Source organism: Hyperolius riggenbachi, chromosome 12 (assembly GCF_040937935.1).
Source record: "Hyperolius riggenbachi isolate aHypRig1 chromosome 12, aHypRig1.pri, whole genome shotgun sequence".
NCBI lineage: Eukaryota > Metazoa > Chordata > Amphibia > Anura > Hyperoliidae > Hyperolius > Hyperolius riggenbachi.
Window position 1 is genome coordinate 203,156,748 of NC_090657.1, and position 10,265 is coordinate 203,167,012.

General features: G+C 44.8%; 1 protein-coding gene across 2 annotated transcripts in view; it reads left to right on the forward strand.

Annotated features, from left to right (window-relative positions):
• Positions 1 to 239: 239 nt before the first annotated feature.
• LOC137541391 (zinc finger protein with KRAB and SCAN domains 1-like) overlaps positions 240 to 10,265 on the forward strand; it is a 24,707-nt gene continuing 14,681 nt past the window's right edge. The window contains exons 1-2 of one of the 2 annotated variants that reach the window (XM_068262667.1): positions 240 to 470; positions 8,065 to 8,177. In XM_068262667.1, the coding sequence (XP_068118768.1) occupies positions 8,066 to 8,177 (112 nt within the window). In that variant the 5' untranslated portion in view covers positions 240 to 470; position 8,065. The remainder of the gene's footprint in view (positions 471 to 8,064; positions 8,178 to 10,265) is intronic. The other variant, XM_068262668.1, reaches the window with a different exon arrangement.

Below are 10,265 nucleotides of genomic sequence, written 5' to 3' on the forward strand. Positions count from 1 at the left end.
AAAGAAAAATGTATTTTCCCCACTTCCTGCTAGTCATCTCTGCTATCAAAATGCATTTGGAAATGAGCAATAATTCGGAGACTGAACACAAAATGTAGCACAATATAAATTATTTTTGTTAGTGGTAAAAATTATCACAAATCATTATAATAGTAATTCGTTTCTTCGTTATTTTATCTAGTAAAGGCAGATGGACTACAATAAAATGGCGGCATCTCGAAGCCTCTTCTCTGACGCACACCTCTCTCCTGTAATAGCCAGAGAGCGGAGCGCAACACTGACCAATCCTTATAGTGTTACGACACCACGTGACTTCACTCACGCTGTAGTTTTGGGGCTGTGCAGTGAAGAGAAGAGTCCGCGGGGTAAGGACTACGTTATCCAGAATGACTCGGGGCCACGGCGCTGCCAATCACAGGCTGGCTTACTGCAGACATATTGCTGCTTCCTGTCCTGAGTGCTGCAGCCAGGTGTGTGCCTGAAACTTTGTCCTCATTACTGCTAATAATACACCTGTCGGTTATAGCACAACATAACAATGTTGCCTGTTATTTTGCTCTGTGGCTGACCCACCATATTTTTTAATTACACTCAGTTTTCATCCATGTGACTCATAAACATCACTGACTGCTCACTATTATTACTATTATATTATTTTATTATTGTTTTCTGTTATTGAAATGTCTATCATACAGGCATATGAATTATTATTATAAGGGATATGAATATTAGACATTGTTTTTGTTATACAGATAATGGGTGAGACATTATTAATAATAATAATAATACACTGATATGGATTAGTGACATTATTATTACACTGACTTCATGAGTTGTGTACAGAGCAGTGACATTAAACAAATATTATTAAAATGCCTTTATTATTTATCATTAGTATGTTTGCTAGCTACAATGATTTGAAGTTTACCTGACAGATCAGTGAATGTTCACTGGTTGAGGGGTTATTAAGGGATGTTGCGGAGCTGTGTTATAAACTCTTATAACGCAGCTTACCACACTGCAATGATAAGCCAACGTTAGCGTCGCATTGTTACGTGTAGCGTTATGGTAGCACACTGCTTCAGTGCGTTACCTCTAAATGCACACGTTATCGGGTACAGGAAAGCATTCTTTTCATTGCCTGTATGCTTTACTGTACCTACTGTCTGCGATGGTAACGCAGCGTTAATGTGTGTTACCACTTTTTTGTTGTAATGCTGCGTTGTGACTTTAACGTCGCATTACAACACAACGTCCCACTGTGAATGTAGCCTCAATTTGAATTTTTGGATGTGAAATTTGCATGCAGATGCAAAATTGCATACAAATATATGCACATTTTAAATGTGAACTTGCATGCGCATTTTAAATTTTTCTTGTGGGTGCGATCTTTTACAAAAAGGGAAGTCCTACTGTTATTATAGATCGCATATGGAAAACCTAAAAAAAATTTAGCGCACAATAGCAACATGATTGTTATTTTTTTTTAAGGCGATTTTTGCATCTAATGGAAACAGGCCCATAGCAATTCATTGCTGTGAGAATTTGTGTGCTGACAAAACGCACTAATTCGCACCTAGTGAAAACAGGCCCACATACACTACTTTATATGACTTATACACTATGTTGTATATACTTGATGCCATTATTATATAATATACTACACTTGACTTATTCTTTATATGTTTATATTTTAGTGAAGATTTGTTATACACATGTTATATAACGATCTTGCATACCGGTAATTATTAAAGAGAAATTACTTTTTTTTGTTGAGAAATAAGCAGACCCTTTTGTTCAACTTTACACATTGGCATGGCTAGAACTAACAGTGCACCTGCTATTATTAAAGGGAACCAGAGAACCTTAAAAATGAAAAAAAAGATTTTTTACATACCTGGGACTTCCTCCAGGCCCATAAGCCTGGATCTCTCCCACGCCGCCGTCCTCCGCTGCCTCTATCGCCAGTACCGGGTCCCGTCACTTACGCCGGATGCAACCAGTCTTCCGCATGCACAGGGGCTCCCTCCGGCTCTGTACGCATGCGCCTGCGCAGTACGGAGGAAGCGCACTGCACTTGCGTTGACTTGCCGAAATGACGGGACCCGGTACCGGCGGACAGAGGCAGCGGAGGACGGCGGCGTGGGAGCGATCCAGGCTTATGGAGCTGGAGGAAGCCCCAGGTATGTATAAATCTGTAATGTTCGTTGTCTCTGGTTCTCTTTAAGGCCTCTTTCACAGTGGGATGTTAAAGTCGCATGTTATAAAAATGTATAACGCAGACTAACGCACAGCAATACAAAGTCTGTGCGACATTCACAGTGCACACGTTGCGTTGTGTGTAACGTGTAGCAATATTTAGAAAGTGCTGCATGCTGTGCGTTTAGCAATACATTTGCTGCGTTATGTGTGTTGCACATACTCAGTATTGTTTTTGTTTTTTAAATGTAACGCATGTGCCGTTTTTGTTCCATCAGTATGCAACGAAAACGGCGCACCAAGAGACACATAACAGTGCAAAATAACGTCCAATTTCATAACCGACATGCGCTGCGTTAGGGGCACGTTGTGCGACTTCATCGCCGCATCAAACTCAACGTCCCACTGTGAAAGAGGCCTAGAGGGTGCCAAAGATCTATTCTGGTTGTACGGAGAGATGGCAGAGCACATGAATGTATTTATAAGGGATAAAATGTCTGATGGTATCACAACCTCCAGCCAGTATTTTGTAAACATCTTAGTTACCATGATAGTATTAATGTGGTAAAATCATACTAGCCTTGATGACTGCAGACATACACAATGCATACATCAGGTATTGACGTTGGTTCAAGGGTTTTGTTTTTGTTTTGTTTCAGTGGATGCCGTGAATTATTACCTAGCTGTAGCCATGCAGAGGGGGTGAGGAGAATTCATGTCTCACCAAGGGCACCAAAATGGTCAGAAACATCCCTGCTTTCCCTGGGTTATGCCGTTCCTCAGTGTTCCCATCATTGCAGATCAAAATGCATCCTATTTTTTAAAACAATAAGGCTGCTTTCACAGTGAGACGTTACAGGCGCACGTTAGTGCAGCCTGTAACGCTCCCCAACGCACAGCAATGTAACTGCAATGGGCTGTTCACAGTGCCCACGTTGCGTTACATTGTAACGCTGCACGTCAATCTAAAGTGCAGCATGCTGTAGCGTTAGAGCGGCTTTGCCGAGTTAGCCTGCTTGCACAGGCGCAGTGATTAGCCACATGGCTAATTAATATTCACTGCACTGTGCTGACGTCACTGGCGGGACCACGTGATGCGGAGTGTTCCGATCACGTACGCATCACGGACACATCAAATAGCCGCTTAACACGGCTCTTTGCTAACGTCCTCTGCCACCACCACCATGCGTTGTGTTAGGTGCACGTTATGTGACCTTAACGTAGCACCTAACGCAACGTCTTAGTGTGTAAGAAGCCTTAAAGTTGATGAAGGGCTTGTTCACACCTAGAGCGTTTTTTTTTTTTTTTTTAAGCGCCGTCAATTGTTTAAATCGCCCTAAAAGCGCTTGTGCAATGATTCCCTATGAGAGTGTTCACATATGAGCGTTTTGATTCCGATCCGCTCACTAAAGCAATGCCTGTCCCATTTTTGGGGCGATTTGCCTCAATGGAAGATATAGGGGAATCGCAAAGTGCTTGAGCGCTTTGTATAGCGATTTCCCCAGCGCTTTCATGAATAAATACATTGTATTTATTCATTTCTGGGTGAAAAGGAAGGAAGAGCGCTTTAGAAAAGCGCTTTACCAAAAACCCTAACGTGCAGGTAAGCGGTGGGAGGCACTAAAAAAAAAAAAAAAAAAAAAAAAAAAACCGCTCGCAAAACGCTGTTGTCAGCGATTTATGATGTGAACAAGACCTTAGGTAATGTCATTAATGAGCATACACCGGTAGTTTTCCTGGAAGCGTCGGTATAGTTCTCATTCTGTTCTGCACTCTGTTTGAAGAAGAAACAAAGTTTTGAAAGTTTGCAAGAAAAAGACTTATAGTTAATTAGGGTCCTTTCACACTGAATCAGTTGCTGTCAGTTATAACTGAATATACAACTGATGTGCAGCACAGGTAAAGGTATTGTCCATGTTTCCTATGGGTCAGTTGTTATAAGCGGTTTTACTGAAAGCTTTTTAACAAGGCACTGCTCAGGAACAACTGATCACTTAAAATGCTTCCGCTTTCAGCATACAGTGTGAAAGAGCCCTAATGCCTGGTACACACCATGCAAATTCTTGTCAGATAAATGGGTCGAATAGACAATTTCTGGCAGGTCCGATCTGATTCCCCATCATTTTTCTGATCTATTTTCAGATCACTTCTATACAAAGTTGATCGGAAAAATATTCGGAAATCAGATCAAACCTGTCAGAAACTATCTATTTGACCCATCTATCTGACAGGAAATTGCATGGTGTGTACCAGGCATTAGTCTATAAAGGTATTACTGAAATCGACATTTGTTGTCTTCACAAATAGTGTTCTTTTGATCTTCATGGCTGAGGGCCCGTTCCCACTAGCGCGGAAACCGGGCCGAATACGCAGAGTTTCCCCGCAGGCACGGGGAAACTCTGCCACAGGAAATAATGGCATGCATGGAACAGGTTCTGGCATTCGCCTGCGTACCGTCAGACCCGGAAGTGCCGCCACGCGTCTCAGCTGCATGCAGTGGCTAGTGGGAACGGGCCTTAAAGGTGCCCATACATTACTCGGTTTTCCAGGGCGATCGACCTTCCGATTCCCTTTAATTGAAATGGAGGAGAATCAATGCCGCAACACGGCCGCTCAATCAATCTTTCAATAAAGGATCAACTGGAAATGTTAGCAAAATGTCAGTCACAGGGGCTCAATTGGGTGCCCAGAAGTATCTATGTATGAAATTGCGATGGCTGGCAGCATCCGACTGGTCCCCCAAGTGAATAATTGTTCCTCCCCCTCTCCATGCACGTGCTCGGTGAAGAGTCACCTCTCCTCCTCAGCGACTCCTGGCCTCCTGTAGTCACCGTGATTGCCTGTTCCACGTAACACAGGCACGTATTGTGACGTCATGGGGTACAGGTGCTCGCGGTGACGTTGAACACCGGAGGAGACGAGGAGTCCCACCAGACACGTGGGGGTGCAGCCTGGTAGGCGTTCAAGATGATCAAAGAGATGCAAACTCTTCCCAATTAATGCAAATTTATGCAGTTTGAAAATGGACCAATCAGTTTAAAGCCAGGTTTAAATTTATTGGGCCTTTTTCATGTTGCATATATTTGCATAAAAATGTGCATCATTTCGGAAGTATTTGCATCTTATTGATCATCCCTAGTAGGCGTCTGTGCTAGGACAATTTCCAATAGATTTCATGCTGAAACTTATTGAAAATTGCTGTGCAAGATCCCACTCTGATCAGATTCCATCTATTTAATGGTCACCTGACCATACATCGAGTGCAGATCTCATGCTTGCAAAGAATTGTATTTTGAGTTTATAGTTCATTTTGGAATTTCACATGTGGCTATAATGAAATGGAAGCATATATTTCATGTGATTAATATTTTAAGAGAAATGAGTAGCATTTATATATCATTTTCAGCAAGTATCCCCAAACATATTGTAATGCCTGGCAGATCTCCTGCTTTCTTTCAGCTGCTATGCCTCAATTTTTCACCACCTTCTTCACCCTATGTGGTGCGTCCCCACTTGAACAGGAGGTGAGGAAACAACACCTGCCTGACTTCGGTTACACCCAGGCCTTGGAGGTGCAAGGTATAGCAGCTGAGGCCTAGAAAGCCAGAATACCACCAGAACAAACAAGACTATGCAGCTGGGTGATATTAGATAGTGGAAGAAGTTACACGGATCACCCCAGGAGTTATGGACAAGGGAGTAAGATTGCTCAGAGCAACCGCAGCTCTGAGCTTCCGATAACCGCCACAAATAAACAAGACACAATGGTTGCTCAAGGCGACCGCAACCCTGTGCCTCTGACTTACAAGACGGACAATAGACAGACAGACTGAATGCTTGCTAATCTAATCGCTGCCCCAGCGATAGCAAGCATCCACACTGACTCGGACAAGACAAACAGGTAGGAGCGTAACTAATAGCAACCACTGCTACAGTCATGTCCACAGGAACAGAGCAAGCAGGAATACTACCAGTGACCAACGTGGTGAAGGCAGTTCCCCACTAACGGGAAGATAAGACCTCACTGTACCACCGCAGGTGCAGTGAACGTCCAGGCAGGCAAGGTTAGATAATGCAATACAATAATACCATTTTCACAGCATGGACCCAGCAACAACTCAGGCAAGCTGAACGCTATGTTGGGCAAGGTCTGGTATCAGAGGCAGGCTTTTCTATGGACATCAGCCAATGGGAACAGACATGCAAATTCCCACACAGATGAATGGTAATCATGCAATCCTGTGCTACACTGATTGAAAGCTGCATGCTGCCTGTGAATGGAAAGGATTCTCATTACAAATGCATGCCAGATTATGCAACCACATGCATGTAAGAAATCCACAACTGTCTGGCTGCAGTTCAACTATAGCAAGCCATAGGCAGATTCATGACAACATCCTGGGCTACTCTGAACTGCAGAGTGATTGCAAATAGCAATGACTCTCATTGCAAATGCAAACAAGACCAAGCAACCAAATGCAGAGAAATCAAAGCTGCTTGGTTGCACCTCCGCTGCAACCAACAGGAGGGATCCTTACACATATAATTTAGGTTTAAAGGGGCACGTCTTGAATCACGACCAGGACACTGCCTACATGGATGTGTTTCCCACATTCTTGCATGTGTCTCCTTCAAGGATTCTGTTTATTTACATATCCTAAAAACCTACTGGAAGGTTAATTGACCCCCCCTAAGCCCCCCACCCCCTCCCAACCCCATCCCCAGATTGACTTTAGACTATGGCAAGGACATTATGCTGGGCATACACGGAAGAAACTCTCCTTATGAATCGAGCCACTGATGGCTCGATTGATAATATCTGACGGGTCCGATGACCTGCCGGATAGATTCCCCGCTCGATCCCCGCTGGCGGACAATAGCGGGGAATCGAGCGGCTGATAAGGAGCGCCGGTGGCGAGCGGTAATCAATCCACGGGGACGCAGCGGGGGTCGATCCGGCGGCTAATCGGCCGCTGGATCAACCCGTGTATGCCCAGCATTAGACTGTAACTATGATAGGGATTAGATTGTGAGCTTCTCTGAGGGGCAAATAGTGATATGAACTGTTCTATGTGCTCTGTGAAGCATTGTGGAAGACGTCAGTGCTATAAAAATATATACCGTAATAATCATGACAACATTTTATTGGTGATTAACCAATGAAAAGTAGGCAAAGAAAGTTGCCTAAGACTATGCATGCAGGGTTTTAGTGAACATTGTATTTGTTTGTTTTATAACTATTTATGTCCATCAAACATTTTCACCTGTAAAGGTTTTTATTATTCCCTCAGATTTATGTCTGGTCAGCTTTCAGACTTAAAGGAAACCAGAGCCCACAAAAACAAAAAGATTTATACATACCTGGGGCTTCCTCCAGCTCAATCCGCTTGGATCACTCACACGCCACCGCTCTCTGCTGCCTGCAGCTCCAGTACCAGGTCCACACTTCCATCTATCGGAGCCAGTCTACGCAGGAGAAGTACTCTCTTTGCGTATCTCTCCAGCAGCTGCTGGAGAGATACGTAGAGGGCGCACTTCTCTTACGACAGGCGTGTACAGGGGAGCGCAGCCGCAGAGATAAGGGGGGTCCCGGCCAGCGGCAGAGGAGTTGCCGAGTATCGGAGAAGCCCCTGGATCCTCCAAAGCAAGGCAGGTTCTATTACAGTTGCTGATATGATCGCATGCTGAGCTTTTTGCAACCTTATATGCTCCTAGAAATGTGGGAGGAGCCTTCAGAGGTTTTCATATTTTACTTATGTCTGTAAAAAGTTTCTCATATGCTATTTAGCATTAATCTCGCCAGGAGAGGTCAGCAGAGTGTTTCTTTATTTCCCATGTGACCATCTTCCTACCTGATGCTTTCAGGATGGAGTCATCAAGCGTTCCTTCATCAGACACTATGGAGTCTCCAGGTGACAGAGGAGATGGCCATCTGGACAAACCTCTTGCAGCTTCTGAAACGACTTCTCCGGATTCAGGTAAAACATTGTTGTTGAAACATGTTTCCATACACACCTGGGGCTCTTATGGGTACTCTGCAGGATGACCCAGAAGTTCTTACTTGTAGGCCCAGATATACTAATCTTCACTTTCTTCTGTAACATCCCGTACACAAGACATTCAGGGCCATATGCAATTCCCTTTTTCTCCTGAGTTTTCTCTTAGGAGATCATTTTTCATCTTTGATTTAAAATATCTTTTTATCACGTTGCAATTGAAAAAGTACCAAAAAGTTGGTGAAACAATACTGAAATAATTATTTTGAGTATTTGTTTGCTAGCTGGCAGTTCAAAGGGCATTTTATTTACAAACTGTGAAAATATCACCTAGGAGAAAACTTAGGTGAAAAAGTGAATTGCATATGAGCCTCAGTTTGAATAACCTCACAAAACAAACAGAAATTAAGATAGGGCCTCAGTCATTTGAATGAAGTTGAAGCACCAATATGAACTCAGCAGAGAAAGGTGGTCATTTTCATACACTGAGCATGGGGGGGGGGGGGGGGGGGGGGAAGTGAGGTTACAGTGAGGGATTAATGGCCACATAGCTTTGTGCTGTATCAGTACAAAGCTAGCGACCATGGCTATTGACTTTCAAAGAGAGTTCAACTGAAAGCTGGTTAAATTAAGTGTTGCATGGCGGTAAAACAATTACCCGTATTTTTCGGACTATAAGACGCGCCTGACCATAAGATGCACCTAGGTTTAGAGGACAAAAACCAGGGGAAGAAAATATATACTGTACTAAACCTGGTGCATCCATGGTGAAGGGGCATCTTGTGGATTATGCTTCCTTTGTACCTCATGCCCACTTGTGTCTCCCTGTGTCCTCCTTTGTCTCCATTGTGTCCTCCATGTGCCCGCCTCTGTCTTCCTTGAGTCCTCCTCTATGCTCCTTTGTGTCCTCCTCTATGCCCCGTTGTGTCCTCCTCTATGCCCCGTTGTGTCCTCCTCTATGCCCCGTTGTGTCCTCCTCTATGCCCCTTTGTGTCCTCCTCTATGCCCCGTTGTGTCCTCCTCCATGCCCCTTTGTGTCCTCCTCTATGCCCCTTTGTGTCCTCCTCTATGCCCCGTTGTGTCCTCCTCTATGCCCCTTTGTGTCCTCCTCTATGCCCCTTTGTGCCCCCCTGTGTCCTCCTGCATGGGCACAGTACAGGGAGTCCCCGACATTGCGGTGGGTTGGCAGGCGTTCACAAGTCAGGAACTCCCTGCATTTGGACTATAAGACGCAGTGTCTTTGTTCCCCCCACTTTTGGGGGAGAAAAGATGAGTCTTGTATTCCAAAAAATACAGTACTCCCCAGGGAGATAATGATCACTTTCTGGATTTGGCGTGACGCATGGTTTAGGCACGCCTTTCTCAACTTTTAGTGCAACATGGTTTCTCAGCAGCCTGTTGAGAGCAGCCTGCATCTGATTGTGGGCTGCCGGTTTGCTTAAACTCAACTCTTCCTCTTTTTGTGATGTATGACGGCTATGAGATCTCTTGAGAGAAGCTAGTATTACAATGTGGTTTGCTGATATGCTTGAGCTCATACCTCCTTTAACCCCCTTGCCGTTCCAATTCTGTCGGCAAGGGGGCGGCGCAGCACTTTTATTTATTTTTTTAATTCATGTAGCTAGCCTAGCGCTAGCTACATGATAGCCGCTGACAAGCGGCATCCTCCTATATACTTCGATCACCGGCGGTGATCTTTTCAAGCAGGAAATCCTGTTCAGAACGGGATTTCCTGCTCGGCTTCCCCCGTCGCCATGGCGACAGGGCGGGATGTCGTCAGAGGGAATCCCGATCCACCCCTCAGCGCTGCCTGGCACTGATTGGCCCGGCTGCTCAAGGGGCCTGGAGGGGAGGGGGCGGCGCTGCGGGTAGCGGCGAATCGGCGGCGAGCGGGATATGCACGCAGCTAGCAAAATGCTAGCTGCGTGCAATAAAAAAAATTTGTGAAAATCGGCCCAGCGGGGCCGGAGAAATCCTCCTGTGCAGGTTACCCCGAGCTGAGCTCGGGATAACTGGCAAGGAGGTTAAAGCATTATAGCTTCTCAGTGACCTTTTGAGAAAAGCTTGCAT